The 21,284-nt window shown below is 48.8% G+C and overlaps 1 protein-coding gene across 2 annotated transcripts in view; it reads right to left on the reverse strand.

The window, feature by feature from the left end:
* Positions 1 to 708: 708 nt before the first annotated feature.
* Positions 709 to 21,284, reverse strand: part of TMEM259 (transmembrane protein 259) — a 23,417-nt gene continuing 2,841 nt past the window's right edge. Inside the window, exons 2-11 of one of the 2 annotated variants that reach the window (XM_019538252.1) lie at positions 16,992 to 17,258; positions 15,068 to 15,191; positions 9,893 to 10,003; positions 8,208 to 8,330; positions 7,787 to 7,887; positions 7,231 to 7,288; positions 6,314 to 6,397; positions 5,545 to 5,677; positions 5,055 to 5,154; positions 709 to 3,936 (exon numbers count right to left, since the gene is read on the reverse strand). In XM_019538252.1, coding sequence (XP_019393797.1) covers positions 3,085 to 3,936; positions 5,055 to 5,154; positions 5,545 to 5,677; positions 6,314 to 6,397; positions 7,231 to 7,288; positions 7,787 to 7,887; positions 8,208 to 8,330; positions 9,893 to 10,003; positions 15,068 to 15,191; positions 16,992 to 17,258 — 1,953 coding nt within the window. In that variant the 3' untranslated portion in view covers positions 709 to 3,084. Of the gene's footprint in view, positions 3,937 to 5,054; positions 5,155 to 5,544; positions 5,678 to 6,313; positions 6,398 to 7,230; positions 7,289 to 7,786; positions 7,888 to 8,207; positions 8,331 to 9,892; positions 10,004 to 15,013; positions 15,192 to 16,991; positions 17,259 to 21,284 lie in introns of both variants that reach the window. The other variant, XM_019538251.1, reaches the window with a different exon arrangement.

Here is a 21,284-nt window from a genome sequence, read left to right on the forward strand (position 1 = left end):
CCCCAGGTCCAAACCACAGGTCTTCCATTTTTAGGCCCTGCTTGGAAAAGCATCAGAGAAACCAATAGGTCTCTTTCCTTCCAGCTCCAGCCTGGAAAGCAGGAGCATCCCTGTCCCCTCCCTGCAGCAGAGGCTCCCTGCACACAGTAACAAGCCGCTGTGAGAGATGGTTCTTACCTCCATCCCTTCATTGCAGGCACCAGAAAAGCCCTGGCTCTGCCTCAATGGAGGGCTCAGGTAGGTACTAGCACTTGTCAGGCCATGCAAGTAATGGGGCAATCAGCTGCTAGCACACTTAGCAGTCGCTCGAGACTTAAAATTAGTGGATCAGGAGAAAGTGCAACTGAGGACATACATACAAACAGCCTCAAGCCAGGGGCTGAGTCTTCCACAGAGGGGTCCCTCTTTGCAGAAGTGGAGGAGCAATACTCCCCCACTGGAGTTGAGCCTCAGCTCTGCCCTGGGCAGGACCCCTTGTCTCTGCACCTCAGCTCCCCCCTCCGCAGCAGGGGGACAGACCCTTCCCCTACCTCGTGGGAGTGCTGTGAGACCCTCATGCGGTAGAGACGCAGCAGTGGCTCACTCAGATAAAGACGCTGCCAGCTAAATACGTTCAAACCCGCACTAGACCCACGAGGTGATTGCCGACTGCCGGCCGGACCCCAGCATGACTGATAGCAAGGCAACCAGGCCCAGCAGCACTGCTGCAGCTGTTCGATATAGTATTTATTATATATACAAACACCTTTTGTACATTAATTAAATAGAATGAACTCTACTCTTCATTCAGCAAATGATTCGGTTCCTTTCCCCACTCCCCGACGCGTGCCCTCTGTGAAAAACCCTACAGCTCTTTCTGCCGCCTTGTGCTGACACTTCTGAAGCTCTTAGGCAGAGTTTAGCTGCATCGGCGGAGGGGGAAGGTATATGGGTTTGCCCCTGGGGACACGCAGGTCACTAATGCACCCTTTTCCCCAGCTCCTTGGCACTGATGGACACCTAAAGACAGGCTTCCTGGGTGGGAAACACCACGAAAATGAAGGTCTCTGGTCGAAATCCCTAGCAGTGGGCTAGGTTTCCTGCAGCCTCCGGTGCTATAGCCCACCTCTGTCTTGGTGCATAAGCATCAGGAGGGGAGAAGAGGTCTGCCCTCACCTGCACGAATGTAGCTGTGTTCCTGTGGATGAGGCTACAGCTACCGGGCATTCCCACAGCATCGTCCCCATGTCTGAGCTGCCTCTGCCCCTCCTAAGAGTGGGGCTAGAGCCCCACCATAGTCCTGCCGCCGGGGCCTTTCCATGCACTCTCTCGCGCTCTTGGTGCCTTGCTGGGGGAGATGTTCCTGTGAAGCAGAACCCACTTGATCACATGCACATGGCTCGAGTCAGGCCTCATGTACCATGTCACCTCCTCCAACCCATCAGCACCAGGGTGCCAGCCAGCCTTTGGAGCCACCTCTGCCTGCTCCTGTCCCAGCTCCCCACCACCAAGGCAGGACTGGGGGAGGTTTGCCTGAAATTTGTTCTAAGCTTTAGTGTTATGGCTCGTCCCGCTCCCACTGACCCATGCAGAACAAGGGTTCTTGACCTGCAATTACTCCCTCCCTCCTGCCGGCCTCGCAGCAAGAGGGTTCCTAGGCTCAGGGAAGGGACCGATCTAAGGATGCGATGGCGTCCCGCTTACAGGACAAGGCACTGAAAAACAAGCGAAGCCACTGAAGCAGCAGCTGAGTGTCAAGGGGTACCGGGCAGCAAGACTGCGGTGCACCAGCTTGCTGGATGACTGTCTTGCGCTTGTGAAGCTGCACACTGGTTTCTAGCTATCACCCGCCTGGCACTAGCAGCTCTGCACATTGTTGAGGCTGGGTTCCTAGAGCCCTTGCTGTAAGAAAAGAGCTGGGTTTGGGCAGACTCTTCCAAACATGCCCCCAGGCATGTGTATCTAATACAGGGAGGAAGCTCTAGCTGAGACACCACTCTCTTGCACTCAAAAACCAAACAGTGCCAGGAAAGTAACCTCATTATTTGGTTTGTTGGGTGGGTTTTTTTTCCCTTTACCTCTGCTCTCACCCCTCCAAAAATAAGCCAGGCAACTGCAGAGGGAAGAGGCCACAAAATGATCCTCAGAAACAGATCAGGTTGAGCCCAGCTTCTCACTAGCATAATTAAATCTGGTACAGGGGAAGGGAAAATCTTGCTGACACGGTCCCCTCCGCCTTGAGTGGATCTCTAGAGGAAACCTTACCCACAGCCTGTTGTCAGATGACTGTGGCTCAACTGAATGGGCAGCAGAATCAGCCCTTACAACTGCCACAGCTTTCTAAAAATTGGGGAAGACTCTGCCTTTGTGGCAGCCAACGTACACCACCGCTAAAGGTGTCAACCTCCCACACACACCCCACATCCACATGACAAAGTCACCCAGGCCCTGTCAAACACTGCCAGAGTACAGATGTAGCATCCACCCAGCTTCTTAGAAGCTCTTGCAATGGAAGGAAACTGCTCTTGGTTTCAGTGAGTGGCTTCAGAAGACCGCCGAGGTCTGGTTTTCCACTCCTGCCAGTAAGCCTCTACGCCCATCTCCAAAAGGGCTGCGTCTGATGCGACGCCTGCTTGTTTTTGGTTGAAACCCAGAAGGAAAAAAGAGTAATTCTATCGCAAACTGGAGGACACTGGCAAAGGCAAACAGGGCCGGAGAGTACCATAGGGAGCCCTCCCTCCTGAGAGCTGCCCACCCTCCTGGGGTTTGAGCAGGGAGACCTGTAGTGTGACACCAGACAGGCAAAATGACCAGCGCTGGAGCTGTTTGCCCACAGTGCAAGAGAAGCAGGGCTTGCTCTGAAGAATGGCTTCTCTGGATGGCTGGCTTCTCCCTTGCTGCAGGGGATGCTGGAGAACAAAAGACCCCAGGCTTATCAGTCCCTTCTGTTCTCACACATTTACTTTCTGGGGGGAAATTTCCTGCACCATTGCTCTGCCCCAGAGGCTGTGCTTCCACTGAGAGGAATTACGGGTTGGGATGGTGAGATGAGAAACAACAAAAGAAATCCCTTCCAGCCTGCCAGGAGTCCCTGAAGGAGAGGACTCAAGACAGGCTCCCACGGTCTGGGTCAGAGCAGGCTGTCCCACCAGCTGCTGCAGGGCACGTGCTGGTTTCCCCAGGGTCCCCACTACTCACATCCAAATGCTGGAGCATTTCAGTACCTGGCACAGAGGCCCCCAATGTCTCTGCCCAGGTGCTGCTTGCAATGCAGTCCTTGCCACTCTGCTCTGCTTGGCTGAGAGACCCCTCTGCAGCCTCAGTTTGCTTGGGGAGGGCAGGACTGGGGACAGGGGCTCCATCCTCTTGCACTGGGGTAGGGGGAGCAGCGGCAAGAGGGGGAGCCGGTGTGTCTTCTGCAGCAGCAGGCACGGCTGGCGCAGTCACCACTGGAGGAGTCGAAGTGACCTCAATCGTGATAGAGCCACCAGCAGCCTCTGGACGGTCGCTGCTGACTCGAATTCGGGCTAGCAAGCTCGAAGCAGCAGCAGCTGCATCCTGCGGGCTCCCATTGGCCATGACTTCGTGCACCATGTTCGGCTCCAAGAGGCTCAGGTCGGACAGGAATGAGGCTTCCGTAATGATGGCGGCCGTCTCAGCTACCCAGTTCAGATCACTCGCTATGGCAGAGGCGGTCGCAGCGGCGCCAGCCCCCGGGCCCTCACCGGGGGCCAGAGAGATGGGGCTGCTGCTTTCAGCAGAGGGACTGGTGGGCAGGTGGGGCCGCCTGGTGCCCATGTCAACGGGTGCGGCTGTGGTGTTGTTGTTGAGGTTGTCCTGCAGCGTGGTCTGGGTGCCCTGACCCACCTGCTGGTTCTGCAGCAACATCTCCTGGATGCGGATTTGCTGGAGGATCGCCGGCAGCTCATAGTGGTGGAAGAAGTAGATCATGGAATGCTGGGGACCCAGAGGGAAAGACTTTACCAACCCCCAAGAGGAACCACAGAGACAGCAGCAACACAAGCTTCCCCCGCTATGACCCGCAGGTCTCACTGGGGGAGGAGTGGGGGGATGGATGCACCTGCATTTGCCCCTCCCATCCCTGACCTCCACATCATATCTTCCTCCCCAGGATGTCCCTGGAGAAGTTGGTTTAGGTTCTGCTTACAGACCAGGGGTGGATCCGAAGGGGATGGCGTGCACCGGTGCAATTGCACCCACTTTCACTCCTGCTCCACCCAAAGTTTAAAATCAATGACCTAGCCAGGGCAGCAGCATCTCTGTTCAGGCAGCAGTGAGAGCATCAACTGAATTCATGGCTCATTAAAATCTACCCGATTTCTTTGCTCCAGGTGTTCACGACCTTCTCCTTTTTCACTGTCTTGCTGTTCCACCAACGAAGCTAACCTTTCTTCTGCAATTCTGCTAACTGCTTCTGGTAATGTAGCTCCTATGTCACAGCCATGCACACTCATTCCAACAACACTGCATTTGTTTTTGCTTCCATCAAACTAAATAATACAGCACTGGGCCCCTAACATGAGTAAAGCTTCTAGTTTCTTTTTACTTGAAGAAAATGTGCGCTTTGTTATATGGGATGATGCGCCTCACCACATACAACCCCCTTTTCAAAATCCTAGATCCGCCCACGGGATCTTCTGTGAGCCCTACGTCTCACTCCCTCTACTTGGCAGCTGTCAAAGCAGGTTTTATACCAAGACTAAGTCACAGGTGGATGGAAATCAGTGACCTGGAAATCTCACTGCATCTTGGTGGGTCGGAGAACGTTGCCTACCCTTTACCTCCCCTACTAAGGGGAACATGTGCAGCAGTTGTTTAAACAAAGGTTTTGTTCAAACTGGGTTGTGTCAGTTTAGAAAGCCTAAATTGTAATCAACAGTCACTTACAAGCAGTTCATTTTATCTATGTACTGTATGAGCCAATTGACCAGCTGCTGACTAGATGGTTTAAGTGCCAACCAGCCCCTCTTACACATATGACACGACTAGAGGTGGAATTAGCCGTACACCATCGAACATGCTCTCATGATCAGCAGAGCAAGGCTGCTGCTTACCTGGATGAAAAGCCAGGAGGTGACCAGAGCCAGGCTGCTGTACTGTCCGTTGAAGCGGTAGTGATAGGCATAGAAGGCAAAATGGTACAAGTAGAAGAACCTGGGAAGAAAGGAGACAGTGAGGAAGAGTGGACTCCACCAAGAGATCCCATACGTGTCTCCACCCTGGGGAGGGGTACTGCCTAGGGAACAAGTGTCACACCTCCTTTAAAAGAGCAGCCAGGCTCTCCCAGTCTGAACTGGTGCTCAGTGCAAACAGAACAGGTGAGGACTGGGCAAGCAGTTGAAGGATGCGGTTTTTGAAGCAGATTTTCTGCGAGTGACAAAACAGCAATACGGTAAAGCAACTGGGTTATAGACTAGCGCTTGAGTGAGGATCCTAACAACGTCCCCCTACTACAGAAGAGAGCAGCATGTTGCACCAGTACAATGTGCACAGCAAGGCGATGGCAACAGGCATGTTACAAGGGGGAGAATGAGTATCTCTTACCTGAGCCAGTGCCTCTTGCTAGTGTTAGTGTGGCAACAGATGGCGTCGTACTGATCAGCCAGCCACACAATGAGGATGATGTAAAATGCAGTGGTGGTGTCGTTGAAGAACTCCGACATGATGGCCTCCATGCCTGCGAGAGGCAAAGAACCCCAACATCAGCAAGCAGACACAAAATAAGCCCTGCTGGCCTTTCACCAGCGTTAAGGGGGTACCCGGAGCAGGCTACCGAACAAGGGCTGGGGCTATGCTTGCTGGATGGCAAAGCCAAGGCCCCAGGGCACAGCTGTCCAGGCCTGACTGCTGACTGCACTCTTTCCTTAGAGTGGAGGATTTGCTGGCTTTGAGCATGGCACAGGATATTAAATACAGTTTTGCAGGTTCAGGACAAAGCTCAGAGAAGTGAGATATTGAAGTGGATTGGATCTGTTTGTACTGCATACTGACTCTAAGACGGCGCCATCCCTAGTGTGCACAGCTCAGGCAGTGCATGTTAATCTTGACCTCCAAACCCCCTTGCTAGAGTAATCTTAACTGAGGGAGCATGTGTTACTGGCAGACAAGACCAAACCACCCAGGTATAGTTTTGTGGGGGGGAGCAGTTACCACGTTCCACTGACTCTACACTCTGCAGTGAGCAGACAGAACATCACCCCACAGCAAACAAGCTAAGACACTATGCTGCGAGTCTGAGTAACACTTAAGGGTACTTTCCAGACCTACTGGGGGTTCCCTTTTAATAACACAAGGAATAAAGCCCAGTTCTTACCTACTAGAGCCAAAATGACAGTGAGTAAGGGAGCAGCAGGGAATGCAATGGTCATGTTCATTTCCAGCATCTGCAACAGGTCCACTGCAGGAAGAAAGGCAAATATGATACCAGGTGACTGATGGGCTCTCCGTCTCTCCCAGAAGCTCAGAGCATAGTAGTAACATGCCATAAACTTTGCTGTCTTTAGTTCAGCACACCAGATTTTCCAGAGAGGGGCTGGGCATGTCCCACGAGGGAGGATTACAGTATTTTTCCAGTGGGGCTGTATGCAGAAATTCATATGAGGGATTATACAGGCACAAGGTACTTCCAGCTCGCAGTTTACAGTACACTGTGGCCGAATTGGAGCTGCCGACAGGTCTAGCAAGCCCTGCCCTGATCCTGGCCAATACCCATTGCTTCACAGGACATGAGATTCCTTCATAAAGCACCAGGGAGCAGTGCTGAGCACAAGGCAGCTCTGTATCTGATGCATTCAGCTTGTGGATGTGCCTTACCAACCCCAGAGTCAGAGAGACAAGAGGGGAATGGTGACTGGCTCTGGTCCAGTCCATTATTCAGACATTATTCAGAGTCAGAACAGGGCCCTTGAAGACAGTCTATCTGTCAGAAGATTTAGGGCCAAGCTCTTGAGTGTAAATGGAAAGAACGCTAGAAATCAATGGCCCTGTGTTTACATTAAGCCTGATCCTGGCCCTGGTTAAGAAGCATCTCACTCCAGATGGTAGTTTTGCCATGCCAGGCCATGCCATGTATTGTCCCAGCTCTGGAGAGCAGATTCCCTTCTCCTATCTGCCATCTCAAGTAGCATCACTCCAGTAAAGACATCAAGGTATTCCCTTGCTCTCCAAAAGCAATGGACTTTCTCTGAAGCACAAAACCCATCATGGAAACAGAGATATGGAAACACTTACCAATGAAGACAAAGATCTGATGGTGAGAGTAGCGCAACAGCATGGAGACGGACAGAGTCTGAAACGACAGAACAGAAGTCAGCATTAGCTCTAGATTGTTCCAAGATGTTTGGCCTTCCCACAGAGTTGTGACAGGGCAATGAGTTAAGGAGGATGGACTTTACTGGCTTAAAATGGCCTCACAATGTTTTGGCATAAGCTGTGCAGGAGATGACTAGACAATTATAACAGACCTTAAAACACACACATCTGTTAAGAAGAATGCGTGGTATTGTTGGTGTGCAGGTCTCAGCTCATTTACTATACACTTGGCTCTTTTTTCTGTGTTTCAGCCTCGTTTGTACACTGGTTTCACCTCAACAAATTCTTGCATTTGCAAAAAGATTCCAAGTGCGGTCATGTCTTCAGTTAGTTGGGCTTCAAAAGCAGCTGCGGCATCTTGTGCTCACACACATTTAGGAGGCATACTACAGTCCAGCACATTTCAGCCCTTACATCAGTGCTGAGAAGTTTCAGCCCAGATACTGAGGCAATGCTTGTATTTCTCCCTACTTACGAAAATGACCATGATGACGAAGGCTGCCAGGTACGATGTCCTGGCCATCCACATGCTGACAAAGCGGTAATGCTCCCCAGACACCACGTTGCGAAGGAAACCTGAAAGGATGTGGAAGTCAGTGTGATGAACACTACGGGATCAGCTGAGCTTCCAAGGTCCAAGGAAGACTCAAAGAAAGAAACCACAATGCCTGCTCCCTGCCACTGCTTTCACTCCATCCTGGACAATAAAGCATTGGGAAATAGATGTGTGGTTGTCCTCTCTGCCTTCCCCTTGTTTCTTTTTACCTACCTCATGCTAGTGCACCCAGGGGCAGAGGAGCTGTTCCTGTAAACAGCCAGAGAATGCCATTCGTGCCCCCACAGAACAAGCAGTTCCCTTGAACGGGTACAAACGTTCGAGTCCCCAGTGCTTTTACCTTTATTCTCTTCGTTTTCAGCCAACGCTTTCACACTGGACATCAGAATGTCGTCATAGCCCAGGAACTCATCCAGCAACAGGCGACTGAATCTGTCTCCGAAGCACTGGTCCCTGGTGGGATCTGGACAGAAGACAAAGAACATTTGTTCTGTTCAGAGGTCAAAGCACCGAGTGGGAAATGCCACCATTCATTCCTGGGTGATTTAAAAGGTTTGCTAGTGTAGCTATGTGGTCAAGTCCCTTGTGGAGATGCAGCTCACACCAGTTTCTCAAGCAAAATGAGTGGTACCAGCAAAAGGATCTTTTTGCCAGATTACCTGCATCTGTTGGGGTGTGGCGAAATGGAAAGGGGACAGAGTGACAACCTTCTCAAGTGACAGTTATATGGGCAACACTTCAGCATAGATCAGGCTTCAACATTTACACCGAGCCCTGTCAGTTGCTCCATGCTGCAATATAGACAAAGGATTCTGTTCTCAAGCTTCGTCTCTGCCTCCTTCAGCCAAGAGAGAGATGGATTTGCTCTTATTAAGCCTGGGACAGGTTTGGCCATGTGGCTGGGACAGTACTGAGGAAACAATAGCTTGGGGAGAGGGGAACAGGTGATTTTAGCAGCTCTTCGATGAGGCAGAAGAAATCACAAAATTGGATGCCTATCCTATTAGCAGCAATGAGATTTGGAATTAATGCACCCAGGCTTACACTATGAATGACAGCGACTATCCCTTTGTGCCCCTTTGTTCCTCCAGGCACTATTAAAAGTTTCACAATTCCACCGCACAAGCAGCTAGTGATGAGATCGACACAAATGACAGGACATTGCCGCATAAAAATGCAAAGAAACTAGATAAATATATGGAACCAGGTTACCAGGCACCCAGATTCCAGCTATACAAAAAAGCACAATACAAATACAGGCCATATTTTGTAAGGCAGCTAGAATGCTTAGGTAGGAATCTGAGCTGAACCTGAAGGTTGAGAAAAAAAAAACAACCACCCCCAGCTTTTAACACAGAAGCCATGTATAAACCACCCAGTGGTCACTTAAAATTATACAGCAGAACCATCCTACTGCTTTCATGACATGATTCTGATCAGGCTAGTTTCATTACTGCCTATCATCTGGCATCTGATTAGTTATGATTTTTGGCACAATGTTTCTTACGTGGGAACTTTTTACTTGACAGTAAGTCAGAAGAAAATGAGGCCACAAGAGAAAGGAAAAAAAAGACTGCTACTAAGTGGCGTGCAAAACTGTTCAGAGACGAATACTGATACTGAGCAAATGTGCTCAGCATGGTCTCCAACACGGATGTAACCACTCTCAACAAGAGGCACTGCAGCTGTGATGGTGCAGATGTATACTGTATCATACGTGTCTCGGGGCTGCAGGCCATTTTGGCCCCAGCCTCTGAAATTCAGAGTAACGTAGGTAAACCTGCAGGAGAGATGTTCAGATTGACTTAGCAGTTGATACCTTGAGATTTTCTTCCTGTAAAGGGAATAGGGGGGAAAAACTATGCTGGGAAATAACATTAGGACTGCTTAGCCTCATGCTGATGCACTGCCCCAGCATCGCACTGGACAGGCACTTCTTCTAGAGACTGTTTTCTGCTCTGAAGAAGTGCACCTTCCATCACTGTAAAGCCTTTCTGCAATCACCCAGGCGCCTCCTGTACTTACCTAGCGTCACCACCATGACCGGGATGCTCAGGCGCTGACGGGTGCTCTGAGACAGGCGTAAGAACCCGTACTCCAACGAATACTCCACAATGTACTCTTCCTGTGGCCACACTGCAAGAGAGGATGCGAAAGCTCAGCAGCAGGGCTTGGCAACTATTACCACAAAAACCCACAATATGCCCCAGCCCCCCCATACAAAGTCCTTCCTTTGACACCCTCACCAAAAAAAAACAGACCTCGCCCCAACCTGCTTTTTATCAACGTAAAGCTTTGGTTGTTCTCGTTTTCCCAAATATTTCTCTAACCACAACGATGCAAACTCTTTACTACCTTTCCCAGCACCGTTCAGCATGGTATACATGCTTCAGTTGGTATCAATCACAGGTTTTGGGGAAATCCACTTGCCTGCTTCAGAATGGTACAACAGCCACAGACCTGCACGCTTGCTTTGAATTGAAGGCATTGAAAGATGCCGTATTTACAGTCCTGGTACCTACAGTCCTTTCTACAAGGCCTGAAATTTTCTAAGATGCCTGAGGGAAGTATGTACCTAATATCCATAGGCTCCCCACTGAAGATCCCAGCCAAGACAGCCGTACAGAGGCCAGAGTGGTACCCACAACATGACTGGACCAGTCTGCCTCATCTCCTTGCTGGAGGGAGCAATGTCAGGTTTACTGGCATCTCTGCACAAAGATCCCCCCCACCCGGGTGGATATGCTGCTTATGAACCCACCAGCTGCCCATTCACTCGCTTCATCTGGCAACCAAGCAGCCTGCAGCAGATACAAGTATGGAGCTGTTCTCACCTGACAGGAAGCTAACCACAACATTTAAATAATGGCTCCAAGATGCTATTCTGACCCTCACAGGAAAGCAACATTCCTGGTCTCTTTTTTTCTCCCGCTGCAACTGCTGGATGTGGGGTAAGTGCATGAAGACTGGATGAGTGCTGAACCACACACTGTCCTTTGTTTGGTTTCCATTGGCAAGGAATCTGTCTGCAGTTCTTTAGAGCTGACCAGGATGCATAACTCAAGGTCCGTTACTCACTCTGCCACCTTCACTTCACCTCCATGCCTCTACTGAAAACTGGGAGTAACTAACCCTGGGTCCCAGGAGGGCTGCAAGGTTGAATCCATTCCTCTTTCCAAAGAGCCTTAAAAACCATGAAGGAAGAAGCAGCAGAAGGGCAAAATCTATGAGCCTATAGAGACATCAGCTTCAGAAGCAGCCAGCTTACGGCTTCAGCCAGAAAGCAAGGAACAGAAACTCAACCCCCGCCAAGACCCTGTTTCCATTCAAATTCTCTAGTAATAGGAAGTGACAGATCAGCATTAGCCATTTAACAGACCATTGGCGCCTGCAGGAAAAGCTCCAAAGAGATTCTATTTAGAAGTGAGGCTGCTTACAGGATTGCCTTCTGCAGATTAGACAGCGAGGTTTTTAAAAGACTGAATGGCAAGAGCTTAAAAGGTTTCCTATCAGGAGCACAGCTGGACCCAGGGGATGCCTGGGCCGGGGAAGACTGCTGATTGCTGGTACAGGACAATCGGTGTCTATTCTGACAAGCTAGCCATTTACAATGGTAGGAATTTGCTACGCTTTACACACTGGCTCTGGAAAGTTTCATTGCTCTCCTGGCCCTGTGCCCACGAGGCTGGAAGCCGCTCAGTCGCTGAGCCGCTCACTGCTCAGTCCTCAAGTGACCTCTTGCTGCAGCCCCTCTCAAGCCGTTCAAGTTTTCCTGGCAGACCACCCAAAGCCCATGACAACAAAGTCCTTAATGAGACTTCACAGCAGAGCGACGAGGGCACTGGTCCCTTCAAACACTGCCCAAGTGAAAGGTTTTTGGTCTGTACGCCTTTTACTTTAAAAGCTATTTTCCCCCCTTGTTACAACAGCAACAAGTTTCTTGCCTCTTCATATGGTCTTTGGCTACAATTAAGTACTATATCACCACAAAAAGAACTTTCCTGGTAAAACCAGCTTAAAAATCAATGATCAAAAGGAAATGCATAGCTCTGCAATGGTCTGAAGCAGCACAGCAGCAAGGGCCTTTCTGGAGAGGTAAGGAAGTAATGTTGGCTAGCTTTAAGTCACAGATAGAGCCATTAAGCTGTGCATTTCACACAAGTGCCAAACTCTGAAAACTTGCTTCCATGCGGCAGGGAACAGGCGAGCCTCTCGCATTGCGATACGCATCACATTCAAATGGTTCCTCTTGCCCATTTGGTCCTTGAGGTCTCTGCAGACAGTGCAGTGGGGATTCTGTTTCAGGGTCTGATGCTTCAAAGCCCTGAACACGTACAAAGGATCCTGCTCAGACGTCCCCGTGTGCTTGTACGTACTCCAAGGCAACTGTGGATGAAACTGCATGTCTTAGGAACACTGTCAAAGTATCCTTTTGCCTCCGACTGCAGCAGGCTTCCCACACGGGAGGAGCAACTCTTCTCTCAGACTGACAGGTATACACAGAGCTGCCAGCTTCTTCTCCCAGGGCAGAGTTTAGCACATCAGAAGGCATCGACCCATGCAAACTACATCTGACTCCACAGTTTATGCTAAAGTGTTGTTTTAAGTTCAAACACTGCATTAACCTCATTATAAATGTATATTTTGGAGCCCCCAAAAAGCTTAAATACTTGGTTCAAAGCTGCCTTCTTCAAAGTTGATTTTTCAGTTTTGAAGCTTCCCCAGGTCTCACTGCTTCAGTCAGGCCTGCTGGTTTTTGCCACAATCAGCTCACATCTCTGGAGTTAGGAGTTCTCGGGAGACAGGAGCTGCTGCTGCTTCCACATATGCCAAAGCCAAAGACTGGAGCAATTAGGGCATTTAAAAAAAGCTTCGACATCACTGCTCTGCCTGCCTCAAGTGTTGTTGGGTTTTTTTTTTTAAATGAAGGTTTGAAGTCGACACCGTCTGCTGTGATGGCCCCAAGACAAGAAAAATCCCCTGCTAAGTAGTAGCCAATCAATTTAATCTGAGATCTTTCAAACTGTCACACCGTTTCTTCCCAGAGGGTACAGGAAAAGAGAGAGTTATGCTTCCCACAACGAAAATATTTTAAAATGACACAAGCCATAAATCATGTATAAGAAATGCAGCTTTCTTATAAGCGATGCATGAATAAAAGACTTTTCAATAGAAAATGTACAGCTCCCTCTCTCTGTTGTACGGGGTAAGAAAAGCAGACCGGCCAGAGTTTTCACATTCGTTCCCATTCACTAGCATGACTGCTTTCAGTTCATAAAGGCTGACAGAGCACTTCAATCCCAACCCAAGAGTTGCTTGACCGTGAACACATTTTTAAAATGCATTTTATCCAAAGACCAAATGTGCAGTCTAAGCTGTGGCCCTCCACCAAAGAAGGTAAACAGGCAAGGAAGACTGCTTCTAGCTACATCCCTATAAGCCTGCTTGAAATGATGCACTTTATTATGACATTGCAAAGAGATGAATAGGACAACCCACTAAATGCTCTCCCCCCCCGCCCCGTCTCGCTGGATCATTTCCACTTATGACTCAGCAAGACGCATTCAATGTACAAAAGATCTTTCAAAGGACTTCTGTGCAGTCCTTTCTACCAATGCCAGAACATGTTTACATGTATTCCAGAGTTTCAAGTAAGGTCATGATCCCGATCACCGATGGAACTATTCATTAGTTTGCCACTTGGTCTGGGAGTAATTAGTCCTGAATTCACAAAAAACACTACAAGATCTAGGGAACAATGAACATATTGATGTTAGAGCTCACCCTACAGCTAGAAATAACCTTTCATACTGCTGGATGAAAAAAAAAATTCCAGTTCTTTAATAGGTGTCAGGTGTCCAGGTTGTAGCCATATTGGTCTAGTGGCAAAAGCAATCAAGACTCGTGTTAGAGGTGATACCTTTTATTAGATCAACTAGATTTTTGCAAAAAAAATGGTCTCTAATCGCAAGCTTTCTGGCACAAACACCCTTTGTGAGGCAATGAACGGTGTTTCTGCCCAAAAGCTTGCAACGAAAGAATTTTTTTTTTTTTTTGCAAAAATCTAGTTGGTTTAATAAAAGATACCACCTCTAGCACAAGTCCTGAGTTCTCTAACAATGCACTTGCTTTAGCTAAACAGTGAAAACTTAAAATAAAACTACAGGACAATTCATATGCTCCTGTTTTAACCCACAGACGATATTAAACCTTGAAATCCAACACAGCAGACACCAATGTTATGCTCTCTATAAGCCCAGGTCACAATGTAAGAGACAAGAAACCATTATTCTTTTCCTTGAGGTCTGTTATATATTAGCATCTCAAATCAGGTTGTACATCTTGAGTAATATCAGTGCCTCCAGTCCATCACGGATACGGCACTAAAGATGTCTGCAGGACCAATTTGTTATCTTAAGAGCTGTTTCTGGATGACGGGTCAGAAAACCCCTGCAAATGCTACTGAGAATATCGGAACCACTGGACTTTCTAGCAGCTCTTCTAGAGAAGAATCAAAAATGGGGCCATGCAGCTTGTGGAAAAGGAATCACTGATTCACCTCAAGTTGCAGCAGGGGAAGTTTAGATTGGGTATTAGGAAAAACTCTCACTTGGAGGGTGGTAAAGCACTAGGAAGGGTAGAATCTCCATCCTTAGAGGTTTTTAAGGCTGGGATGATCTAGTCGGGGCTGGTCCTGCTTGGAGCAGAAGGTTGGACTAGCTGTGACCTCCTGAAGTCCCTTTCCACCCTCATTTTCTATGATTTCTACCCCAGCTGCTAGCAGAGACAGGATAACCAAATGGCCTGTTAAGCTATCAAGTTTTATCAGTAATGCCTGCCACAGTTCACATACCAGAATTGAGACCTGTTCATTATGGTAACAACAGACATAAGTAGAGGCCCCCACACTGCTTCCCTTTATCAGCCCCTTCCCCCCATCCCTCCAGCAAAGAGAAAGTTCTGCAGGTCCCAAAGTAAGTGCTTGAAACCCCATTTGAAAGCCACAGGAACACCTGGAAAATGAGTCAAGAGGCTATGCAAGGAGCTGGAGCAGGCGAGGGGTAGGTAGGAAAGGTAGAGGTAGACAGAGGAGGCACAGGCACCAGGCAAGGAGGGAGCGTGGAGAACAGCAGAAGTGGTCTTTACCTGCTCTTGCTAGCATCTCAAACTCGGACACGGTCTCACTCAGCGGCTGCATACCTTTAGTGGGCGCCTCGCTAAAGGAGAACTCCTGGCTTTCGTTGTGGGAGGCCTGGGTCAGCGCCTCCGTGCTGCTCACCCGTGACGGCTTGAGGAACACCTTGGGCTCGATGTCCAGCTCAAACTGTTGAAAGAGCAATAAAATGAAACCAACCACAATCTGGTTTCTGAGCGGTTAATGAACCCGAGACACAAGTAGCGCTGAGGAAGGACAGACAAAAACCTACAAACATTTTATTCACGTCATTAATCCAGGGGGGCTTTGAATTGCAAGGAAGCAGCTGGAGAGAGATTTGCTTTGTTTGAAACTGGCTGAAGGTTTCTAGAGGGACTGAGCCAGCCAAGGGTGTTCAGGGTAATTACCCTCTGAAGACTGATGGTGTCCCAGTGGACTGCAAGGACAGAAAAGCTGCATTATGTTAACCACCTGCTGGATCACAGAGAAACAAACAGACAAGTGGTTGGTACAGCAGCACAAATTGCCAGAAAGGTGTTCACTAATTCTTTAGTCTCCTCAGAACTGGATGTCTCCCCTTCCAAAAGTACCTCTGCTCAAGGTCCAGGATGGCAAGATTCAGGCCCCAGCTAACAATGGCTTTTCTATGCCTGTAAAGGGCCCTGCTTTCTGGCTGGATGTGCTGTAGCCCCACAAAGCTTCCTTGTCTCCAGGAAGCTGGTGTGCTGATCCAGCAGGCAGGGAGAGCAAAGCCATGCTCTCAACTATGGCACAGTTCCAGTTCTCTGAACAGCAAAATTTGCTCACAACTCTCTCCCTTATTCTTAGATATTTTGGTCCTGCCTGTGCCCTCCTAACTCCTTCACAGGACTGATGGACCAAAGCTGTTGCTCATTTGGTTTCTATTTCCAGCAGGTGTGTTCCACTCGAACTTCTTCCACCTGCCAGGAGCACAGAGCCCCCAAGCATCTCATCTGCTCCCCTACCTAAAAGGCAGAAACCCTGGTATGCAACTGCATGCAAGACATGAAGAGGAACAGGTGTGCAACTGGCAGCAACATTTGAGGGCTCAAAGCTCTCTCGCAGAACCAAACACATTTTTACCTTGGAAAAGGAACACAATTTGTGGCCTCCAACAGTGAGATTTTGGGGGGATATATTAACATAAATGCTCTGCCCCATTAGGCCTCACACAGCTAACCTCAAGGGCACTGAGTCACCTGGCTTTACAGGGAAGGGATAGAAGAAATACCCCGGCATAGTGGTTTAATTTTTCACAACTCCCTAAAGCCCTTATAATAGTTGTTCTGTAATGTAGGACATAGGGGAACGCATGATGGCCTGCCACAAAGGTTCGACCGGCTTGGGCTTGGAACAATCACATTACTCACACGTGCAGACACACTAGCTTAGTGCCAACGACATCCTCGAGGACCACACAGATGGTGAACAGAAGCGCACATCACTCCAAGGGGAAGTGCATGCAAAGGGCACTGCTAGGATGCAAGGAGAAGAAAGCATCTACTCTCCAAGCAGGGTTGGATGTCAAGCGACAGACAAGGGCAGGAGCACAGCCCCGGGGGAAGCCCAGAATGCTGAAACAGGCCCTGTGTACAGAACACGTCCTATCCTCCCCACCCCATGCTACTGCTAAAAAAAGCAGTGCTGCAACTTGGGCAATCCAACAGATGTACAACTGCAGAAGGGGTTGCATTTTCAGGGAGGGACCCTTGGTTGTAGAAATAAGATGTCCACCTAGGTCAACAGCTAGTTTTCTGGTCTCCTGGGAGCCCATCTATGCCAATGAGCAGATATGGGGAGCAGACCAAGATTCATTATAATGTGAACTAGAAAAAGTGGGGGCAGGAATATTTTACTGGCACAAAAGGCACCCATCAAAGTCACTGCTCACTGTTCACTGCAAGACACCCTCCCCCCATCCCTTCCAAGCACGTGGCAGCTTTTTACCTTTACAGAGCTATTCTCGAACATCTCCACAGTCATTTCCTCCTCGTCCTCATCCTCATCGTCCCCCACTGACTCGATCACCATCCCAGGGAACTTCTCCGCCTCACAGAACTGCAGGAAGATGGGGGCCCGGCTGGAGTTGCGCTGGATCTCCACTCGCAGGATGCCATCGCGTGGCCACTTGTCCCGCACATGTTCCAAGCAGTTGATGGGTGAGCGGGAGAAGGCAATGTGAATGTAAGCCAAGATGAAGAGCACAAAGAGGGCCTGGATACAGCAGGAAATGAGAGAGAGAGAGACCATCAGCCCAGGCCAGCACTATCCAAACCTGCTTTGTTTACAAAGCTCACATTTTATACACCGTTTTCTGATAAGCAGATGGACATCTAAAGCAGGCTGGGCCCAAGGCCCCAAGAATAATCCAGACCTTTCACACTCCCTAGTCTGAGCATCAAGACATTAGCACACAGATGTCTCAGAATCTGCTCTGCTCTTCAGCTGTACAAGAAGGGTCATGCCATTTATCTTAGCTAGCCTTCCTGATAAGCCTCCGGTAACCAAGCAATGCCCTGGCTGGACATTAAAGAGATCTCTTTGTACTTGCATGGGAGCAGAGGCCAGCTCTGGCATCCTTGCCCCAACCTCCCCTGTTCATACACACACTGCACGATGATGGATGATTGCCCCTCTCCCCAGCCACCTGGGTTAAAACCCCAGAGCTGATTTCTAAAGTGTCCATCCACACCTGTACAAGGTGGGTGTGAAATGCTTTCCAGTCTAGAAGCAAGATACCAGTTCTGCTAGTCTGGCAGCAGCATATGGCAGTTATTGGACTTCAATAGCTGCAACACAGTGGCAGACCTCAGCTCCAGATAACATAGCGCCACAGGCCTCTGGGAAGTGAATGCAGTACTGACCTAGGGCAGCAGCTCTTATCCTATCAATTTAGTGATTTGTCTATCAGCTGGGTTTCCTGGTTCGCCACAGAGTTGTGCTGGCTTACAAAAAGTGGCCCCACCTAGTTGATTTTTGCTGGCTTGGGCTATTTTCAAGAGCTCAGTGGTTAGCAAACCAAACCACTTCATCTTATCAGGCTTCTCCTTTTGACCCAGAAACTCCTGCCCAGGGAAAGGATTATACTGCATGTGCACCAATGCAATCCTTGGAACACCCCCAAGGAAATGGGCCTCGTTGTATTTATTTGCTAACCCTTCAGCATTCAGTTTAATATTGACAGGATATGGTGCCAACATATGACCTTTGCTCAGCAGAGTACAAGTTGAGAGCCTGTCAATGAAAAACTTTTAAAGGGAGAGCCAGGCAGTTTTAGTTCTTATTTCAGAGCCCTTCACCTGACCCGAGAGAGCTCTTATGCTCCTTCCGTGTCTGGAAGCACAGACTGAACTGGGAAGTTCCCATTCCACGCTCAGAACATGCAATTAATTGTGTTGCATGTAACCTTAGAGTGGAACTGACTCCTCTACTTCATGGTTGACGTTTCCTGGAACTCAAAATGAAACATAAAATAAAAAATGTAGCAGAAGTTATTAAATTACTTTAATCTTTAATACCCTAAGGTTTTACCATGTGCAGAGAAGGATATGCTATTCTATTCTTTAAACTATAATTTTTTTTTTTAATCTAAAAATACTCCCATTAACTGGAAAGTTCCATGATTTGTCCTGATGAATACAGTGAGCTGATGGGTCCAGTTCCACTAGGACGCCATCCTTCTTAGTCAGTGCTAAATGTTCACACTTTTATTATTAGACACAAGGTAATGAAATGAACAGGGCTGGTATCTTTGGAGCGAGCAGTCTAGGAATGCAATGGGAACCAAGCACAACTATCGGACTAAATACACCTTCGACTACTGGTGGCTCTCCTGCCAAGTGGAACTGCTTCCACGGTGTCTTACAGGCAGAACATTGAACTCCATCCCCAGGTTTCCTGGAACAGGCTCTGCTGGGTGCTGTTTAACCCCAGTGTCAGCTCACTGCCCAGCTGTCTCCTTTATTAGAATGGAGAGCAAGATTTTGTAGAGGAAACAACTTAGCTAGCTGTGTCAGGGCTGGTTAGCAATACACATTTAAGAGTTAGGAGTCCAGGCCCCCAAACATAACAGGTTTTCCCTTAGCCTCCTGGTTTCTGAGCCTGTTGGGCATGCTCAGGTCACACTTCGCAGCTTTGCTGCAACACAGAAGGCTAGAAACTAATGGTCCATTTTTTCTCATGGTCTCCATGAACCCATCCTCAGCCCAATTCCCAAAGGCAATTGTTATCCTCCTTGTTTTCTCATGCCAGAGAATTGCAATTCATCCTCAGGATGGTTCTCTTGGGGACAGGAAGGGGAAAACAATGCTGAGCACTTCCTAGGCACCTCCTCTGTCAGTTGAATCAAGTTATAAGCAAATGCTCCCTACCCTTTTGGGCAGTGTAATAGAGCCAGCAAGACCTGGTGACAAATTAAATGCAAATTAATGCATAAACAAGCTACTACATTAAAAACCCACGCTCCCATGGGGCCATGAAAGGTACTGGCTCATACAGGGAGCCCAGATGGACAGCATGGGGTGCATATAAGGACTGGACTTGCTAATGAAAACTGCTATCTTACGGTGCAGCCCTCCAGCCCCAAATGTTTCATGCCCTGTCACTGCGTTCTTGCCACCTGGCGGTACTTGAGAGGGTGCAGGGTTTGAGAGGGACAGATGAGCACTGAGAAGAGCATCAATGACCTGACAGGAAAGCCACATACATTAAACCAGCAGTACTGAGGAAGGAGTAGGTCCCTCACTAGCAGCTCACCTGCACCTGGAAGCCTCTAATATTTCTCTAACAGCCATCAGGTTTGTTCTCAAGGCCCCAGCATTTAGGTGAGTGAACCTAGTTCATTATCAGGACCCATCATGTTAGAAGGTCAACATGACAAGGTCTGCTATACAAAGCGTTTCCAGATCACCTTCCTCTTAGTTTTGCAAGCCAGCAGGCTGCCTTTGGTAGGAGCAGAGGAAAGCTGCCAAAGTTTGCTCTGCAGGACCCTGCCTTTGATTAGCAGCCGAGCCAAGTCAACAAACTGGAAACACAACTTGAGCTCAGGTAGGAAGGGTTACAAAATGTCACAGGGGCCAACATACATACAGTCTGCGCTCGCTTGGGCAGAAGTTAGCAGCAGAATGGAGGCGGCATTCCTGAACCAGGATTAAACTGAATGGGGCAGGGATCTGCTCACAATGGGCTGGGATTGCAGACCAGAGATTAAGGAACTACAATAGTAATAGGGGGGAACCCCTAATGCTCATAGGACAGCTTCCCCCCTCCCGCATCAAAGGTGCAACTCACACCATGGAGTGTGGGTCCAGACATCAACACTGGTGTGAAGCGTGCGGTAGAGATCCTGGAATGCATCCTGCACACTACAGCTAACACTCAATTGCAGGCACCCCCGCCTTCTCAAATACCTTCTGGTTGGATCGCTAATAAGACCAACAGCACACCAGAAAACTGAAGCAGGACCTTGCCTGCCATCATTCTGCTACAGCAGAAATTGAGAAACAACTTTTCACAGAACAAGATACTTCCTTATACTCCAAAAGGGTGCGACCACTTCTCTTCCGGAAGCTAGGGGAAGAGAGATTGAATAACTCTAGGACTGAGAAGCACAAACAGCCTTGCAGGAAATGGTACAAACCCTCCTACACTATGGTCAAGTCCTCAGTACTCAATATAATCTTTGATATTGCATTGTGCCAGTCAAGCTACTGGCCTTCCTAGTGCCAACACGGGACAGAGCACAAATCCCTTTCACACACCGCCCCCCCCATGACCTCTTAAAACCTTCAGCAATTGGCTTTACAACTTAGCTGCCAATACGCCTCTCAGAAGACACAAACTTTAATCCCCCAAACATCCAAGAGCAAGCATGGTGATGGACTCCAGCCCCTAATTGCCAAGGACACTTCTGGTTGGATCATTTTATGTTCCAGTGTGCAGCAGATGCACAAGAACTCCCTCATTCCCAAAATCCTGTTACAACGTGCGTGTTCACTGTGAATTAATACTGGAGTACCATTCTCAATGAGGTACGCAGAGGACTGAAAAACTGCACCAGGCTTCATTTCTCAAACCAGAGGACAAGCCTCGATTCTAGTTACCAATTTGCCATTATTTCCTGTCCTGGCTCTCTGTGTCAAAGAGTTCAGTCATTTCATAGATTTCATAGACATTAGGGCTGGAAGGGACCTCGGGAGATCATCGAGTCCAGCCCCCTGCCCAAAGGGCAGGAAGTCAGCT

This window comes from Crocodylus porosus, unplaced genomic scaffold, assembly GCF_001723895.1.
Source record: "Crocodylus porosus isolate Cpor-Errol unplaced genomic scaffold, CroPor_comp1, whole genome shotgun sequence".
NCBI classification, from domain to species: domain Eukaryota; kingdom Metazoa; phylum Chordata; order Crocodylia; family Crocodylidae; genus Crocodylus; species Crocodylus porosus.